This window comes from Necator americanus, chromosome V, assembly GCF_031761385.1.
Source record: "Necator americanus strain Aroian chromosome V, whole genome shotgun sequence".
NCBI lineage: Eukaryota > Metazoa > Nematoda > Chromadorea > Rhabditida > Ancylostomatidae > Necator > Necator americanus.
This window is the reverse complement of record NC_087375.1, coordinates 26,373,325-26,393,409: the sequence shown is the minus strand read 5'-3', so window position 1 is coordinate 26,393,409 and position 20,085 is coordinate 26,373,325. Positions and strand designations below refer to the sequence as shown.

General features: G+C 42.1%; 2 protein-coding genes across 6 annotated transcripts; both read left to right on the top strand.

Annotated features, from left to right (window-relative positions):
• Nucleotides 1–3: 3 nt before the first annotated feature.
• RB195_015280 (uncharacterized protein) lies at nucleotides 4–2,253 on the top strand (the record flags this gene model as incomplete). Of its 4 annotated transcripts, none has more annotated exons than XM_064205918.1 (2): nucleotides 4–1,784; nucleotides 1,842–2,253. In XM_064205918.1, 2 exons carry the CDS (start codon nucleotides 4–6, stop codon nucleotides 2,251–2,253), a joined length of 2,193 nt encoding a protein of 730 aa, XP_064061797.1. The 4 variants fall into 4 exon arrangements, with proteins under 4 accessions (XP_064061797.1, XP_064061800.1, XP_064061798.1 ...); XM_064205919.1 differs by having other exon boundaries at nucleotides 1,264–1,784; XM_064205916.1 differs by lacking the exon at nucleotides 4–1,784 and having other exon boundaries at nucleotides 1,824–1,882; nucleotides 1,962–2,253.
• Nucleotides 2,254–9,292: 7,039 nt separating this feature from the next.
• RB195_015279 (uncharacterized protein) lies at nucleotides 9,293–19,671 on the top strand (the record flags this gene model as incomplete). Of its 2 annotated transcripts, XM_064205915.1 has the most annotated exons (11): nucleotides 9,293–9,352; nucleotides 9,411–9,512; nucleotides 9,577–9,650; nucleotides 9,716–9,798; nucleotides 9,885–10,090; nucleotides 12,561–12,696; nucleotides 12,830–12,955; nucleotides 18,129–18,193; nucleotides 19,103–19,237; nucleotides 19,408–19,470; nucleotides 19,534–19,671. In XM_064205915.1, the coding sequence occupies 11 exons, from the start codon at nucleotides 9,293–9,295 to the stop codon at nucleotides 19,669–19,671; spliced, it is 1,188 nt and encodes a 395-aa protein (XP_064061796.1). The 2 variants fall into 2 exon arrangements, with proteins under 2 accessions (XP_064061796.1, XP_064061795.1); XM_064205914.1 differs by lacking the exon at nucleotides 19,103–19,237.
• Nucleotides 19,672–20,085: the final 414 nt, after the last annotated feature.

Sequence of the window (20,085 nt, the reverse complement as noted above, 5' to 3'; positions counted from 1 at the left end):
AAGATGAGGGCTCTTAAACTTCAGCTCGACTACGTTCTGGCGAGGAACATTCCTCAGTCAGATATCCGAAAATCTAGAGCTGTTTGGGATGTCGCGTTCGACTCTGACCACCGTCCAGTTCTTCTCAGCTTCAAGAAACGGTTCCACAACAGAAACCGAGAAGTTCCTCTTCAACCGAAAATCGACATGGCAGGTCTGAAAGACGATGAATGCAGAAGAAAATTCCGCCTACATGTGTCTATTCATATTGGAGTACGGACCAGGAAGAAGCTTAGCGATGCGGATTCCTTCGCAAAGTGCATCCAGGACGCTGCAAGGGAAACGCTCCCGGTTCTATTGTCGCGGAAGAAGTTTGCCTTTGCATCTGCGGAAACAAAATCCACATACAATTCTGTATGTGTCGCGCGCAGCGCTGGTGACTTCAACCAGGAAAAGCGTCTTAGAAGGAAGCTGCGTCGTCAACTGCAACAAGACCGCGATAACGAGTGGACGTCAAGAGCGATGGAGTTTGAGAAGGCGTGGGAGGACAGGAACCCGCGGAAAACCTATGCTCTACTAAAACAGTATAGGGGCAAAATGAAAAGATGTTCCCCTGTCCTCAACACTGCCAGTGGGGTAGCTGTCGGTGAAGCAACCCTTCCAATTTGGAAGGAACACTTCAAGACCTTGCTGAACCGGCTAGCACCGTCAGCTCTTGAACTCGAACACGTTCATAGACCGACATACGCGGTTAACGAGGAGCCACCGACCGTGTCGGAGGTCCTGGTCTGTATTCAAAAAATGAAGAATGGAAAATCTGGCGGAGACAACGGGATTAGCGCAGAAATGCTAAAATATCTTCCTCCGTCTGGGATTCGTGAGATGACAAAGATCATCCGTTCAATATGGAGAGACGAAAGGATAGCTGATTCGTGGAGACACGCTATCATAATTCCCCTCCACAAGAATTTATCCGTCACGGACCCCAGGAATTATCGAGGAGTCTCTTTGCTGCGTGTTATGTACAAGGTATTGGAGCGCATTATCCTGGACCGACTCATTAAACATCGCGAAGAAACAACGCGCGACGAGCAAACTGGCTTTCGTCCTGGCCGATCTACGATTGACCAGGTGTTCATCGTCAGGAGAGTGATCGAAATCTGGCAGCGATGTTCGAAGCCAATGCAACTAGCGTTTCTGGACTTTGAAGCCGCGTTCGACTCTCCTCACCGAGGCCGTCTTCTCAATGGAGTACCAGGAAAGTTCGTTCGCTTGCTTGATGACATGAATCAACGAACAACTGCTGCAGTTCGAACACCAGCCGGATGTACAACACCGTTTGAAGTTGTAACTAGAGTAAGACAAGGGGCAGTGGCAGGACCTTTCCTGTTCAATTTCGCAATCGACGACATTATGCGAAGAACAGTCGACCAGTGTCCTGCCGACATTTTCTTAGCACCATCTGGGTGCCCCTTGACTGACCTCGAGTACGCCGACGATGTTGTTATATTCGCGGAAAGCAGTACGAAACTTCAACATGTTGTCAACCTTGTATCGAAGCTGGCTGCAGCCTGTGGAGTACGCCTACGCCCTGATAAATGCAAGCAGATGTGGATCTCTTCGAGACCACGAACGGGAATCAGGGTGGACGGACAACCGATAGAACTCGTCGATGAGTTCTGTTACTTAGGCTGTACGCTAAAGAACAACGGCAGCTACGAGAAAGATACCCAACAATGCGCTAAGGCCATTTCTGCATTTAACTCCTTAACGAAATGCCTGTGGTCGAAGCCATCACCAACGAAGTGAAGCTGCGAGTCTACCTATCCGCAATTGGCCCCATCATGATGTACGAATCGGAGACTTGGGCAGCACCAGCATGTGGTATACCGGCAGACGACACGTGGAAAACATCAACATCTTGCACCGCCATCGAAAGTGGCTAAAGTAAATCGTCTTCGCTTCTTTGGTCATATATTAAGGAGACCGGCAGATCGCCTTGCTCAACGAGTTCTGAGGAGTTCGTCGGGTTCGAGCTGGAAGAAGCCACCTGGCCGAAAACAGAAGTTCTGGACTGAGGCGGTGAAAGAGGACTTGAGGACACTCGGCATGGATAGGCAGTTCAGGCGAGACGTAAAGTTTCGCAGAGTATGGAATAACGACGAATGGATTGATTCTGTGCAAGCTCTCGCAGAAGATCGAGAAGGTTGGGCAGAACTGTGTTCAAGAACGGCACACCTCGGCGAAGATGCGGGTAATCGCGTCAGGCGATGACATCAGCCCGCCGATTAAGTCAAGTAAGTCAATACTCTCCTCAACACATGATTAAAAGCAACTTGTCCTATCACGTGTTTGATATGCCATCGTATTCTACCCTCTGAACACTCCAATGGATCTAAGAGCAGAAATGTAATCGTACCATAATGTATCCTCTTATAGCGTAATTTGTTCCTTGCATTGCATGAACGTTAGCATGAATTTGTCGCTATTTATTGCCAACTTAGAAGGTCACTTGACAGCTATTAACCGATTATTAACCGATTTTATTGGCTTACGTTTCGGTTAATCACCACCCACGTAGGATTGGAGACCGCTAGCAGGGACCGTTGCTTGAAACAGCAGGAGCATGAGTTTCTCATTTGGATCAGAAGAGCCATCCGAGAACGGGGTTGGAGATTAGTTAGTTACCGCGTTATCGAGAGACATTCGCCCTTGCAGATCATTTTGGGGTTTTTGACGTGAATCTAAAACTGCTCAAACTATTTTTGAGCCAATGTTCCGACGTATTCGTCACCACAGCTCGTGGAAGAAATCAGATACATAGATACCACCGGAGTCACCAAGAAGCTGATTTACCTGTGGGAAAAATAATAGTTTGGTGTTGTGCCGATAGAAACGTGCAAGCGATTCCGAACTATCAGACGCCTCTGAACTGAGATGAGCTTACTTATTTACAGGACCCACAGCATATTTACAGGAGCTGCCTAATTCTGCTCTTTTCAGACACCGCCTAATGGTAGTGCTCATTTCATCGCAAATGTAAAGAAAGCAGAAAGATATCTTACCTGTGTGGTTTCAAACTATCGTACTTGTTCAGTTCACTATCGTCTTATTCTAGGCGTTCGAATTTTGCAACCATTAGAAACAACAGTATCGAACAGTAATTTTACAACAATTAGAAACAACAGGGAGCCAAATTTAACAATCTCTTTCTCTCGTCAGGACCACTAAAACGGTTTTTGCTGTGCGGAAAATGTTGTTGATCACAGGTTTCTTCATTTGACATGGATGAGAGAGAAAGTGAACCAAGATAAGCTCGGAATACCAATTCTTTTGGTAGCTATCGTTTGATATGCCAGCCTGGACGTTAAAAAAGGAAACGAAATGGCCTCTGGTGAGTTTTATGCGTACAGACTGTACTGCACCGCGAGTAGAAGGGACGAAATTCCAGAACAGGTGGTTCAACTTTGACCTTAAAGGAAACAACCAAGGGGTCAATCTCTGCCCCATTGCCAAACGTCTATGTTGTCCAAAAAAGTTTCCAGACTATCTGAGGATATTGCTGTCGAGGTGCGCCTTCAGAATAATCAATTAGGAGATTAAAGATCCGTTTAAACTGATTTTTGATGGTTTTTTTCTTTCAGCGGCTTCAACACAGGGTTATCCTAGAGTTATACTCATTTTTATGCATTGTTTCGTCGTCGAATGATTCCGCGACACAGTCTCTTTTTAGGTGTGCAGCGCGGGAGTCTAGAAACATACCGGTGTTTGTTGAAAGCAACGTATCACGATTTTGACTTGGAGCGAATATCACAGCCAAGCCTAGAGTTAGGGTTGTAAATTACGGAAATCAGCGTGGTTCCGTTCATATTTCGCTAAAAGTAAAAAACAGAGCGGAAGACGCCGCTCTTTCTCGCAAAATCAACTGCAACGCGCCACAGCTGAGCAGGCGGCGCGTCAACGAACGATGATTCGAAGATTGATGAGGATTCCTCAACAGATTATTCAAGTAAAATCAACGACTGTGTTTCGTCCAATGCTTAGGAGAGGATGAACAGAACCACGCTGGTTTCCGAAATCTGAAATTCGAACTCTAATCCTTCGCTATGGTTTCCGCACCACGTCAAAATCGTGATGTGCTGCCTCTAAATGGGCAAGTATGTTGCCCAAAATTTGTGCAAATATTGTGTTCAGGAAACACCCTATCCAGTTATAGGTCTTACTTCGAATGTAGCAACACCCGTGGCTGCCCTATTGCTGTTGGACTGTAGTTTGTGCGTCTTGATGAGGAGACTAAGCACTGGACAGTTCGGCATGTCAATCTTAAGCGAGAAATGGAAGAAGGAGGAAACTCAGCGGATTTTGGAATCCCAACTCAATCACTTTTTGGAGTACGGCATTCTTTCAAAAACTCACTAGCGAAAGATAAACGATATAGTGAGGCATCCTGCAAGTGTCTCTCTGTTATTTTAATATCCAGCTGGCGTTAAATGAGCACAAACTCCCCACCTTTATCACTTTATCACTAATGGATAATCTAGTTCATTTAGAGTTAATCACCTTTCGAATTTCCTTGATTTTGAGCAGGAGAAATGTTAGAAAAAGTTCTCTTCTTACGATATCGAGCTACCATTTTATACACATCGTTTGCAAAGATGGAATTTCGCATCTACACCTGGGTTGACGTCTTGTTTTTAAAAAAACACACGTGGGAAAGGTATCGAGAGGCTCTCTCTGGATTATCTTTGGTTTCCATTCATGTTATCAAAATCTGGCTCCGGAAATTATCCTAAGTTCATAAGGGGCAGAAGTGATTCTGCGCAGAACCACAGTTGAAATGGGCTGCGATGGAGGAAAAGTAGAACCCAACTCCTGAACTAATTGCGCGTCAATCTAAATTCCTAACACGGTACTCGAGAAACATTTGATAACATATTTTCGTTACAATCATTTTCGCATTCACTTCCGCCTGGAAGGGTTATTCCATTTGTTGATTGTGCTTTGTGATCTAGTCAAAGGGCAGTAGAATTTTCTCTTTAGAATTATAATGGTGTTAGATCAATTAGAATTACAAATCGAAATCGACCCATAGTAGTAAACACAGTACTGTTCCTTCGATGTACACTTCTTTATCATTGTACCACACTTCGTCTCGCATCTTCTTCAATACAATGCGGAGGCGTTGCTGTTCAATTGTTCGTACCTAGTGGCTGTCCTCTGGTAATGCGCTCAGATTGTTCAAACGTTTTTGCCCAGTGTTGTTGGGGCCGACAGACAACGGTTAATAAAGTGGATTGACTGTCTGGGTGCTTCTGTCTCAGTGACAGCTCTAAGTTAACAAATCGATAACATTCAGCTGCCACACTGCAAACCAACTGAAATGTTCGACTTTCAGTTAACCTCGGCATCGAACCATGTTGCACTGATTTTTAATCAGCTGGACACAAAGTTGTTGTTAACCGATTTTATTGGCTAACGTCTCGGCTAATCGCTTTTTTTTTTCAGAGCCTGAAATGTGGAATTCAATTCACAATCCAAGCAACCAAATCTCTCTACAACTAAACAAGGACTCTTGCTTTTCAACCACTAACGTAGCGAGCGCACTAAATGTCCACCTTGGATAGGAGACGCTTAGCAAGGACCGGTGACTGGTCCGGCACAAAAGCGAATGATTCGAATGTCTTAAAGGCATCACCCCACGAATCTGAGGTGGTGCAGATTTCAGGTGGAGTATTCGTATACGGGATGGGAGACTACGGAGGTGGAGGTGATTCCGTCCATTTCTTGCTAATTGCCGTAAAAAACGGCCCGGAAGATGCGGCGCCGCACAAGACTGGCGCGCTCCAATCGAACCTCCTGTACAAAATGGTGCGCCAAAACGAATGAAGCCGTATCTTCCGGGCCGTTTTTTACGGCAATTAGGAAGAAATGGACGGAATCACCTCCCTCTCCGTAGTCTCCCATCCCGTATACGAATACTCCACCTGAAATCTGCACCACCTCAGATTCGTGGGGTGATGCCTTTAATCGGAGCAAAAGAGCCATCGGAGATATGTTCTTAATCATTTCCCAATCAACACAACCAATCAGCGCTGTTTAATCCTAGGGGTAAGAGACGTTGGACGTTCGGGGGAATATTTTTATAAATATTTTGCACTTTTCTGAAAATGGAGGTGGATGGATCATTCACAATCATCTACGCAACGGAAAAACATGTAGCGGTACGGCGCAGTCGGTTGGAGGTTCCGCTGTCTGCGCAATCGATCAGAGGTTTGAATAGGCCCTAGTGCTCACCAAGCCTTTCATTAATCCGGAGTCGATAAATTGGTACCAAAAATGTCTGCGAGGACAAAAACGCTGACCTCACACAACGGCTAGCCCCCAGGTCTTTGTGTAGTTACACGTTCGTGAACCTCAAATGATTCTGAATTGACGTGAACGTGATATAACATCCTAAACGGAATGGTTAACCCCAGACACTTTATCCTTTATCCTTTTATCGGCTGAATGAAGTCAATACCATCTAGCTTCTTTTCAATAACAGTTTTCAACACCATGCTCGCTTTTTTCATGCGCCTCAGTCTTTTTGAAACAAAAAAAAAACCTGTGAAATGTTATCGTCGTTATTGATCCGAATTTTGTTAATATATCGAACACGTCCCGAAGTGGTTCTGTAATTTTTAGAACATGAAACTTTTTGCACTCCATGACTGAGGCGGGGAGCAAAAGGTATCACTTATTTGCTCTAGATTGCTTCTGCAGGAAAAGTTTCCTGTGAGATTATGTTTTTATGAGTGCTTCAAAGCAGAACTAACGATCAAATGATTCGTGTTGATTATTCGCTTGACTCAGCCAGGACACCGTGAGGATTGACAGATTGACAGGTCGAAAGTCCTTTTTCGATTTGGTTGTTGGTAGATTTTGGGGGATGATGACGTGCATCACATGAACATCACATGCCACAATCCCATCATTTGGTGACGTATACGCAAATCACAGACAGAATTTTTGACAGATTAACCCAGTGCGAGTGAACAACTCTCGATGGTTCACTCCGAAACCATCTTGCATACGGATACAAAAAAAGCAGTCGGAACATAAAAGCGAAGATAAAAAATCTATTAACTAGCCTCTACTGTTGTAGAATTTGCAGTTAGAATTTTCCTTAAAATAACTGAAGCTATCAGTCCTAAAACTCCGATTTCAGGAAGATAACCGACAAGAACATCGCCGAACTTCTAGTTCTCTACTTTCTGACTAGGTACTTTATCTTTCTACTATGTCTTTTAATGCTAAAAGAGTTGAAAATACTGATGTAAGGAAGAGGAACGAAAGAAATAAAAGAGATGAAAGTTCGCTTTGTTGAGTTTTTGTGACTCTCTTTGAATTCGCTTACTGTATGATGCTGACAATGACGGCACTTGAAGGAACGAATGGTCGTACGCATTCATAGCAATGCTCTCATAACAACATTAATCTTTGTGCGACCGATGACTAATTCTCATTTGCAGCAAATCTACTTCTGAGGAGTACTACACTCGATTTTTCTGTCATCTGCCTGCAAAACTCCTAGAGAAACAAACATCTTTTCGCATCATTAGTAGTTTCTTCACGACTCCTTCATGTAGAATTTCAAAAGACTGACTAAAGAAATCCTCCCTTTCTCTTCTCCAAAGCATCCAATTGAGTACTAGGACTTCCTGATGTCATGACAACAGAGACCGCCAACGGAAACTCTAAGAGTCTTTCTATTCATGACCGATTTTATTTTAAAACGATGAACAGTTCCACAACAAAATAGCGCGGAACGGAACGCTGGCTCTGATGCTTTCCTTTTTTCAAAAAAAAACTGCATGTTTGGTCTTGGGATTTTTCTTTTTTAAACGGGAAGGTGTTAAGGTCTCTATCGTTCTGGACCTTGTTCCAGAAAAATCTGGAGAATTTGGTCGCACACTAATATAGCTGGATCTTCAAACATCGTTACGAGAATGAGAGTTCTTTTGAAAAGCTTTAGGATCTTCCAAGTTGATACATCAATAAATCTACAAAAGCTGGATGTAATCGTAAACTCGACATTATTCGTTACCAAATCCTGCAGAAGAATCTTGAAGGAGAGAAAAAAGGCAACGAAGAAGGGGTTTGGTGATGAGTGAGGCTGCAGCGATTGAAAAGCGAACTTCGATAGGTGACCATGTGTAAAACCGAGGAATCTGATGAGATTGTCTAACTGTTCTCCCATCTTCGGAAAAGGGTTTGATATACTAGTTTTCGTGACATTTTTTTCCAGAAACTTATATGCTGCAAAATCGGAAAGTCCAGATGAACTATTGCGATTCAAATTTCATTACTGTTACAAAACCAGCAGCAGATACTGATGCGGAAGAGAAGAGATGCAGAAGAGGGAGGTGCATGATATTTGCAACTTCCACCAAATCTGTTCACTATCTATATGTTGTTTGTTAACACCAACTATAGAATGTGGACTGCTGGCTGTGTGTTTTCTGCTGTTTCTGTTTTTTAATGTTTTTTTATTTTTTGCGCAACAAAATCGTGGAGATCTTCCGCAGTATTTTTCAGTTTGCATAAGTTAGGGAAGAGATGGACAACGTCCCTTAGATGACGCCTTTAAAGATGTCCATGTTGTGAACAACAGTCATTTGATGTCATTTTTCACCAATGACTCACGACTTTTTTCTGTTGGGCTCTCATTAGAAACTGTGTTAGCCAGTTTTCCAGGATTCAATTGTAAATTACACAGTTCTTCTGTCACATTGTATGCATCAGTCGTCTCCCCATCTTCTTTCGTTTCGGTTCACAACCATAATTCATTTTCGTCAATGGTCATTTGCTGAAGTGGTCTACACAAAAGTGGATGAGGATACGTTTCCGCTTCTGCCATTCGTAACGCCCTCGTTTAAGTATTTCCGGAGTATTTCCGCCTTGGCGGCGGTGACCGCTTCCATCATGAAATATATGTTAGCGTTGCTGTATCCTCTCCCGATGTTCTAATTGATGGGCAATCTGTACCCAGAAAAACCCTTACAAAAAGGTGCACACAGTTATTCCTATGTTGGAGTAACAGGATTTCGTGTCCATTGTATCATCAGTGATTGTTCAGGGAACGAAAAGGGAAAGCATCGAGAACAATAGAAAATATTGACCAACTGTTTTTAAAAAGCAAATGCATTCAACAACCAGGAAAATCATATCTACATGGGGATTCTGGTGAGTGCAACGATGAAAAAACTCGCCGAAATTGCCACATCAGGACGCGCTGTGGATTGGTTGTCGTTGTCGAAGCCAGTACAACGGGATGACACCAACGTTCACAATAGTAGCTTCCCTGTCATATATACTGGTCGCTGTCTTACTGGTACGTCTTTTATATCTATTTGGTTATATCCAGCGTGTAGAGAACGTTTCAATGGCAGCATTTTCTAAACCACGTTTCTTATCCAAAAAACCATAATGAAGAAAAAGCAGAGGACACATTCGGCGCTAGAGATTTGCTCGCACAACTTCCTCCTCGTCAGGTAATCTGAAAAAAATTTCATGCAGCAGAATATGCGGTGTATTCTCTTCTAGTGCTGATTTAAGGTCGACGAAATGTGTAGTGAGACCACTAAATATTGTTTTCTCATCTCTGAGTATGTCCAGAATGTATCAGGAAGGTGAAATTTTTCTTATTTTTTAACTGTGTTTGCAAGGAAAATGCAATGAATTTTCCGCTTTTAAGAGTGTTGGTCTTTCGAGAGCTTCAGCTGAAACAAGATGGTCCGCAATTACGTCTCTCCTATGCTCGAGTTCTTGTGCCAAAACGTGAGATAGTACAAGCGTTTTCTAGAATCAACATTCATCCCAGAATCCGGAAGTGGCAAAATTATTTCCAATATCAAGCATTTCAGAATTGAGCTATCCTATGTTGCTGAACACTAGGTCATGGAAAATTGACAAAACTACAGTACTTCTCACGTATGCCCGAACCATGATAGCAGGAGTGTTTTTCAGTGACGCAGTAAAGTATGACTCTCCCAAAATTCATAATGTCCTCATTATCGGGTTAGGTGGAGGCGTGATTAACAACTATCTAAGCTCTATGCCAAACCAGAAGGTATGTTTCAAATGACTTGACAAATCTTTTTTTTTTGGTTTTTTTTCAGTTTCCTAGTTCTTCTTCTCTGGTTTTGCTTTATTCTTCGTTTCAAAATCCGTGGAAACGTGTTTTGTGGGTCTGGACCGTTGCAAATATACCAGATTGCTTAAAAATGAAACTGAACGTAATCGCAACATCCCCATCATGCGGACATCAGAATGTTATGTTTGCTTGATCATCGCGCGATGCATGCAGTTACAGTAGGGACCAGCGGTATCCGCTTATCTTGCAGGCTTTCATTAAGTGCAAGAGACTGAATCACACCGTCGTACGTGTCATTAGTTCCTCACTGTAATATAGTTGTTACGTGTGTCCGCATGAGCAGCTTGCGAATTATCTCCTTCGCCAAGAACATATCGCTAAGATTATGCTTAATTTCGCAAGATTTCTGACGTCGCGCCAAAATAGGGTGTACTAAGTATACTACTATAGTTTTGCAGATAAACACAAAAGCCAAACAGAAGTTCCAGGATTTTGGGCGCTCATATTCTAAAACCTGAGATTGTTTCGAAAGTAGTAGTTTGATATCACAGTTACAGGTTCAGCAAGGTAACAAAGCAACACAGTTTTTATAACACATGGTAACTGTAAGAAAGTGGTTATGTGGCAAAACGAAGTATTAAGCTGGACAGAAAGTCTTGTTTCCCATTTCGAAATTTCCACAACTTTCAATTTTTGGGCGGATCCCATATTGACCCGGAACCTATGTATCATGTTGTAGTTGTAGAACATTCTCGAAACTTCACCGCAATAGGTATCTATAGCCGAAGGGAAATCCTTAACTTTAATCACGATGTCAATTACGCAGATCACCTTTGAGCTACCATCTTCTATGAATGGCGTGGCGGCCTTGGTGCAACTTCAGCAGCCGACAACATCAACAGCAGACTGGGTACTACTATCACTGTCAAACTCTGGTTTGCTCCCTTCGCAAGCGGAGACACTGACGTCGAAGACATGCCCCGGTCGGGGCGCCCAGACACTGTCAAAGGCTCCGCCATTCTCGAGGCCGTCAAAGAGGATCTGAAGATCAACACCCGCAGCCTTGCGACAAAACTCGGCACCCATTCAACAGTCTTCAGTCGCCTCAAGGCATCGGCTGACAATCTCTCCTTCTTCGCCCGCATCGTAAGGGGTTTCGAGATCTTATTACTAGAGATGAGAGTTGGGTCCTCTATGATTCTAACGTGCACCGTGCTGCGTGGTTGCTTCCGAGATTCGAGGGTGATGCTGTTTTATTAGCTGCTCCAACAAAGCCACACCGTCACTAGGTTCCATGTATGTTAGTCAGCTCCAGAAGCTATCATTGCCCGTTCAAAAAAAAAAACGCCGAGACGAGCTTCGGTGTACTTCCTACACGATAAATCTAGGCCCCATGTAGCTAAGGAGACCCATGAAAAAATGGACACACTGTGCCCCATTCCCCATTTTCCCGAGTTTGCCTCCTATCACTTGGCTCTCCTAGCTAAGAAAATCTTCACCAAGTTTGAAGAAGTCGAACGGGTAGTCGGCGACTCCTTCGACTCCTAGTCTTACCAGTTCTGGGAGAAATGGATCGTTGACCTTCCCATTAGGTGGGATACTGTTGTAACTAATAATGGTGATTATATTACTGATTAATTTCTATTGTAAGCTGAATAAAAAATAAAGCATAAAAATGACAAATGGTGACAAGACTTTCTGCCCAGCCTAATACAATTCTTAACCATCACTGCATATGGACTCCTGTTGTTTGGGAACGATCGTCTCAAGAAACTGTAGGAGTCATGTAGATATTGGCCAAAGAGATTTGTCCACTTCAAGAAACTGGAACAAGATTGCGTAAATGTGAAACAAAAGAACAAAAAGAATAGTGAAGGGATAAGCGACAAAGCAAATTGAAAAATACTGCAAAAAATCAAACGAAAACACTCAGTCAATGCTCCACATTTTATAGTTGAGAACGCAACCATCGTGCGCATAAGAGTAGTGGCTCGATTATGCCAAATCCCACCGTTGTATGTAACCTTTTTCAAGCAGGAAGAATAAAGGATAAAGTGCACCTTGTTGATCAATCCCAACGGGTATGCGCCTACGCGGCCGACTTCAATTCAGAATCGTTCGAAGTTTCATGAACGCGTTTCCAGACTTAAGATTACTTTTTTGCTGGAACGAACCGATGTGTCAGCTCAGTGTTTTATTCCCTCAGATAAGTCTGGTGCTAACTTATTGAATACGAAGTGAAGAAGAACTTGGTTGGCACTAATATGGGACGAAACCATACTAGTGCCAACCAAGTCCTTCTTCACTCGTATAATCCATCGTGCAATCACTCACTGTGCTGCGCCAGACCGTTTTGAGCAGTACAAGACACAATAAGCAACCTATCGGGACCAACGAAGTCTATCAAATCTGGATGCTTACTATTCACTTAAATAAAAGATTTCAGCTGAACATTACCGTTGTTGATATTGATCCTGTGATGAAGAGGGTAGCAGAAAAGTGGTATGGCTTCCAGGAGAGCAATCTCCACCGCATCGTAATTGATGATGGTATCGAGTACTCAAGAAAAGCTTCGGAAAAAGGTGTGCTAGAAACAACTTCAAAAATGACATGATGATTCCAAATATGCCTGGACCATATCCTCGCTTTTCTACACTGAACAGATAGTCCGAGAATTTGCAAAATCTTTCTCACAAGGCATTTTTGTGTTTTAAGGAGAAAAATTCGATGCTATACTGCTTGACCTTTGTACAAACGAGAGACGCCCGCTTCTCTGTCCTATCGAGGAATTCCTAACAGAAACAGCACTGGAGAGCTTGGCATCGATTCTCTCCGATACCGGTCAGACAATATTACTTATATATTAAAAGCTACAGATGTGCTGCTTTTTTCAAGTCATGCATCAGCTTATGCTCTACAAGACTTCTAATAAGCTTAACTTAACATTTGCAAAAGCAATCGAATGTGTTCCTCTTTATCACCTCCTTTTCTTTGGCCCTTGATTTCTTCGGGATGACCCTTATAACATTTACATGTACATTCTCAACCCAAACAGAATTATTCGGCATCGTTGTTCCACTCCATCAACACCGTGGTGGGATATTTTAATCAGATGCTTAAAAAACCACATGCGTTCTAACAGTGTCATATTTCTTAACTGTCCTGTTGTACCTTAAGCCTTTAATCACGCGATATTCTTTTTGAATAACATTGGAGCAACAAACACTTTTCATTTCTTATGAATATTCTATTCTTCAGATGCACATGCAAACCTCAGCTTGATAAATTCGGCTACCATATCTCACATATTTGACGTTCATTGTCATGAAAAAGACTGTTCGGTTTAGAAATAGTGTATACTGTAACTGCAATGTAACTCTTGCCCGTCACGTTCACTCCTATGCTATTTAATCATAGTCTCTGCATTGCATTTTATTAGTGTACTGCTACTTAGTTTGAGGAGAATTTTGTTATTTTACCAAAGTTCTTCTCCATACATCAATGTTCATATTGGCGCACAGGAACGAACTATGTTATTCGCAAAACACATTTGTCCGCTGCAGAAAAATATCTGAAAAAGTAGACCTTATTATGACCGGATAGACAACAACGGAGTAGTGTGCTTCTCAAAGCCAAAGAAACCAGGGTGTGTCGTCAGTCGTACTTAAGCTGTTTCGTGATGTCTTCTTGCATGATTTTTTACTGTATTTGAGGATTAATCATGAGAAAAGATTGTAGACGTGTAACACACAACACATACAACGTGAGTAGCTTACAGATGATAAGCAGGATGAGCAAACGCCAGTACCATGCAGATTCTCCCTTTTCTGTAGTAGCATATTTTGCTATCGTTAAAGGGATTTGCATCCCAACAGTTCAATTGCATCTACTTTGATTTGGAGGCATGTACGATTTCAGAAATGAAGGATATTAAAACGGCAGAGCGTAAAATCTCGACCTTTCTTAAATTATGACCTAATAACTGCAGCTTGTCAATTATAAATGTGCACGTATGCAGGACACGTGCTCATATCGTATCAAAGATTTGTCAGCGCCTCCGTTATCGCCGGTGTAGTCTATCTAATCACGTGCGAAACAGTTGGGAAACAGTACATTTGCGAAACGATGATCACTTTCTATTCGCATAAAAGAACATTCAAATGAGATGAAACACTTGCAACATTCCCTCTCCGAGCTCATCGCAAGCAATGCCATGAAAATGCTCCTGTGTGCATAGCTCTCACGATCCTGTCATACAAGCCTGGAACTGGTGCTCTCCGAATTTTAGAGGCATTTTGGATAGACGCTAACTAACTGAATAGAAAGGAAGAGTGCATATCCATGATCAACAAGCTGGCTTTGTATCAAGTATCTGTGTTTGTATTGTACCTTCGAGGCTCAGGGTCATGAGTACTACAAAAAGAGCGATTCTATCTTATGGCTTTAAAAACTTTCATGCTACAAATCCAATTGAAATTGATGTAGATCCAATTGAACTTTTGAGATGCAAACTTCTTCTCCGACGGAACTACGGCAAAAAGTTCTATTGAAGGATATCTTGATGAAAAAAATGCCAATGCGAAAATCAGCATGGAATAGTATGGGAGTAGAAAATGACGGGAGAGGGCTAGGTCACAATTTTGATGTCGAACTGCCCTTTCCATGACAACTGATTTACTTAACTTCACCGGATGTCATGGCCTAACGCGGTTTATAAGCATTTTCGCCGTGATCATTCCTCCTTCAACATATTAAGACCATCCTGTTCGATCCTTCGCCAGAACACGCATAGGGTCTTTCTATTCATGCTTGCTCCATATGCTGCGGCACGCTATGCCTTCCCTGAACTGCTTGTCAATGCCAAACTTCCTTGGACCTTTTTTAACCGTCCTTCCTCCGTCAAGAACTTTTTTACGACCAGGAAGCTTTTTCGAGTTTGAGATTGGAAGTATCTTTACGACATCTTCGGACAACGTGATTTTGTCATATGGCCAATAAAGCGAAAGCAGTTTGCTGTGACTACTTTAAAGGGCAGGGCAAGATTTTGATATTTTTCTAATGTCAACCATTGGTACACCATACCCACTTCCATGCAAGGGTCTTTATTATGGCATACAATTAGCTAAGAACAGAGACCCGATCGGTCTAACCAGCTTCCTTTTCATGCTTTCGAGCTTGTCCAACACCGTTGACGCCGCTGTCTATGTCTCGAACAACAGCAGCTGATCTTCGATTTTTGCCCTCGATTAGGCAAACAAACTTTCCTGAATCACCCTCGGCGCTAAGCGCATTGAAAAGATGAGTAAGGAGGGACGAAAGCGGCTTTAAAGGCTAATTGCATTGGATTCGAATGTCGCTTCCAGATTTCGATCACACTTCTAACAATAAATGTTTAGTCAATCGTAGATCAACAAGGACGAAATCCAGAATGTTCATAACGTATAGTTTCTTCGCGAAGTTTGATAAGACGATCCGAGATGGTTCACACCTTAGCCTCACACATTACTAGCTACAAAGATATTCATCGGCACTTTTTGAATTCCGTGGCGGATACTTCTTGTGGAGGAAAACTATGACGGCGTGCTTACACGAGCGAGCGCTTCTCCGCAATATATACTAAACGGATCACCTCGTCTCACGAATCCCAGACAGAAGAAGATAGTCCAGCATGTTCGCACTAATTTCATCGTCTCCACCGGATTTTCTTCATTTTCTGAATATATGCCGCAACTTTCGATTCAGTCGATAGTTCCTCGCGAAGCCTTATATAAACTGGTTGTTTGATATGATCGAGTTCACGGTGCCTATCGGTTCAATAAGTATATGTTAAATGTTAAATGTTAAAGTACTCTCTCCAAATATGCTGGGTTGCCTCAGCTCATTCAACTCTATTGGCAGTATTGAGGAGTGAAGAATATCTCTTGGTTTCCCGCATCACAGTCTCAGTAGAGTATAGAGAATCCTCCACTTTTCATGCCCTCAAGCCTTCTCAGACTGCCTCGCTCTTGGTTTTTATTTCTCCCCGCAATCGCGTTCCAGCTGACTGAGAACATCGTCTTTAGGTGCTTTACTTGCCTAAGCAAATCCGGGAACGCTTTTTCTACGGTGTCCACAATACGTTTAATGAAAGAGTCAGCGTCAGTACGCTTCTTTCTGGTTCGCATTCTACATCCTTCACATCTGCCATATCGACTTTCGATAGTAGCGGTCTCGTGAGAGCGGCTTGCTAGCTTTCACTCGACAGCGACCAAGAGTCTTGTGGTACGAGACTGATGATTCCATTTGACTGATTTCCATTTGTTCTCTATAAGCATTGCAGCATTTCTATGAGGGTATTAGCTCTGGCAGTGTGTGGGACACTATATTGATAATGGTATTTGTAAGCGCAGCTCCAAAACATTACATGACAGTGATCGTCACATATTCAAAGCATGGTTTGCGATTTTACCAAACTAGGCTGTTCACAGGTGCATCTGAATAAGACTATGTATATGGAAAATAAAAAGGGATTTGTTGCTTCGGTCACACTCAAAACTATAGACAACTAAATATGGATACGCCATCAGGTCGTCAGCGTCATAAGTTGATATATTGCGACAGAATGTTCAAAATGTGAGGAGAACCAGATGCGCAAGACGAGTTCAGTCGTAAAAACAAGTGGGAAGAAAGTTGCGTGATAAAAGGTTTAAAAGACAACGGGACAGTTAAGAAATATGACACTGCTTGAACGCGTGTAGTTTAAAAAAAACCTGTTCAAAATACCCCAAGATAATATCGTATCGTATCGTACTGCAGATAGAAGAAACCGAGTAACTTTGCTCTGTGTTGAGATCTCGTCCAATGGAAGACTTTCAGAACTTCCATTACGGCCTTTATTGTTATGATAAATTCGATAATTCCCATTCCTCTTGTTGGGTCGACCGCAGACAGTAAATGATGAGCTTTCTTAGGGGAAGGGTGATCGTTAGATACAAGTAGCTGATTGTCTGCAGTCAAATAAGTGCTTGCAGAAGAGGCTGTCAGTAGGCCAGAGCAGAGATACCTTAGGCTAGCTGTGATCACTAAGCCGCGCCCACCCATCACCGCATCACTGAGGTCATACGCCGTGTTTGTATTGCAATTGGTAGGTTTGGCTTCTGAGAGGATTCAAAGAACAAAAATATAATAACGTAGCAGCGTAGGAAGCGAAAAAACTTAAAGAATGAAAAATGAAGCAAAAACGTAAGAAACGAAGCAAAAACGTTTGTGCAAGAACAAAATTCCAGAACAGAAGTTCAGAAGTGTAAAACGAGAATCTGGTCGTTGGAAGACGTAGATTTGTGATTGAAAAAAAAAATGTATAGAAGATATAAATATATTTGTATTTATACAGGGAATTTAATGCACGCATGGTACTGCAATAGTTTGTAAAAGTTTCCATTTCTTTGTTTTACACAAATAAAGCACTATTGCTTTCTATTTCTAGCATTCTGTGTGCAATCTTTTCTTGTATCTCTATACGTAACCGATCGAAGACACAATACAAGTGATAGCGTGCTCCTGCAAAGCACGTTTCGCACCTCATTGGATGATGAAGGCCGAAGATGGACAATGCGATAGGCGGGGCATAAGGCAAACATAGCGCAATGGGCTGACGCTATTAACTGCTGCGCAGCGCAATTAAAGATCGCCGTTGCCAATCGTTTCCCCCAAGCATAGGTTGTCGCGGAGGTTGCGGGAAATTAACGATACGGACATGTTTTTTAGACGTTATCCTTGGAGAAAGCGTAAAAAGATTCCAATAATTGTATTAAAAAGACGCTCATTTCTGTTGGACTTTTTCAGCTGCAACAAGAGTAGCTTCAGGAATTTCTCACTGTTAGTATGATATTTGGGAGTTGGCTGAGTAGATATTAGAGAATATCAAGTGTTTCCATCAAAACTACTTCCACTGAATGATAATAACTATGTCAGCTACATCAAAATTATCGATTGTGTTGTAAGAGCTTTATTGTGAAAGCAATCGTTCGTTTAGGAGCCGTCATCGTGAATATCATAAAAGGAAACGAGTACAAAGATGCCAAGAACGAACCCAAAAAAGTAAGCTTTTCTTGGAGTTTGTTTTTCAGCGTTCTTTGTAAATTGCTAGTGCCTGATGGTAACGTTTAGTTCAAAGAAGCATGACACGGAAGGACATTTAGAATCACTTAGTTCACTAACTAGAGGTAGGTAGTTATAGGTGCCTACCCCCCAGCCGTTGCTAGTGTATCCTCCTACAATGAGAAGTCTATCACCATATCTGTCATAAACGGAACCCTTCGTTCCTCATCCACACGTTTTTTCTTATACCACGAAGATTAACCGATGTGAGAAGGATTATAGGAACAACAAATTCGATCTAGCTTCACTATTGTAGAAGAGAACAACGATAAAAGAAACACTCAGATTTTCACCGATCCTGAGAGCTTGACTACGGTAGGATTAATGTTGACCGCAAACCCTGCATCGGTAATGAAGGCTTTGTAGAAGGACGCTCATTGTTTATCAGCAGACGTGATCTGTATCCCTTTATTCACTTTGAGTTCATCATCTAACGTAATCATGGTCCCCTTACTTTCTCCACTATAATCCCACTACATTTATTATAGCGGAGGTCGCTACAAAAGTAAACATGTCCTGGGGTGAAATCGTAGAGATTTGCAGCATAGGTGATTCCTGCAACCTTGCCCTTTCTAACTCTGCTGTACAGGACATTGCTTCAGAGTTCTTGTGTCGTGCGCTTATTTTTAAAATTCATTGATAGGTTTTAAGGTTTTGATTTCACAGGTTTCTGTGTACATAGACGTCCTCTCGGAAATGACATAGACCTTACTTGTTAAAGGCAACTTCAAACTGCCTTCTTTGCGCCTCTCAGTCTTTTGCAGGCTTCTTCTTGTCATACGGAATACAAAACTGGTACAGTAACAGCACAAACGAAGAGTCCGTCTCACAAATCTACCTCGACCTCAGAGCAGGCACAAGCTTCCTATCCGCCACCTTGGAATGCTACACCTCGCGAATAACCGGCAGCGATTCTTCTCATTAGTGAGAAAGACGCATAGAGATCCTCGCATTTTGCTCGTCAAAATTTTGCTAGATATCAGTGTGAGCCGTTTTACTACTATTCCAAATCACTCGTAGAATTCAAAGTATATAGTAGTATAGTAAATTCTACTGTAGTCTTTAAAAAATAAGCAATATGGACAATAATAAGCAATATGAAATAGCAATATATATGTAATTCGTAAAAAATTCAAAAGTCAAAATCTTTTCAGGTTCAAAAAAGATTTCAGAACCACTTCGCAGCGTGTTCAATGCTGTATAATGGGAACGAAGAAGTAAGGAGTGATTACTTACATGGTGATGAATTTGGAAATAGTCAAAACGATTGTACTCCGCAGATGTTGTTCTGTTTCAACAAAATTGAACCACATGAAAACAGAACGGACTCGCTTTCCAAAATGGAGGCTGTCATAGACAAAAAGCTAGGATTTCACATAACGGATGGAGAGAAGTATCTTGGAAGCGATATTGAGTAGATGACATGCATCGGTTTCACATCCTCTCTCATTCATTCGTGTAGGAGTTGTTAATTCATTTAACCTTAGCATTTCTTGTTCATAGTCCATGCAGTTTTTCACTACTGTATGTTTTCGTTGTGTATTGTTATGTGACATCCGTTTCTCCATTGCACAAAAAAAAATCCAGCATGAAAATAAGATAAAAAGTAAATGAAATTTAAAAAAATCAATAAAGTGTGAATATGGATAAAATGTCTTGCGTCAATCAATCTGTTTGAAATACGACAATGCCTTCACATCAATTCAGAATCGTTTAAGGTTAACGAACGCACGTCTTGGCTATACAAAGACTCGCGGGTCCGACCGATCTATCAGGTTATGTTATGGTTATGATTAGGTCTCTTCATCCTTCCAGAGAGGTCTGGTACTAAC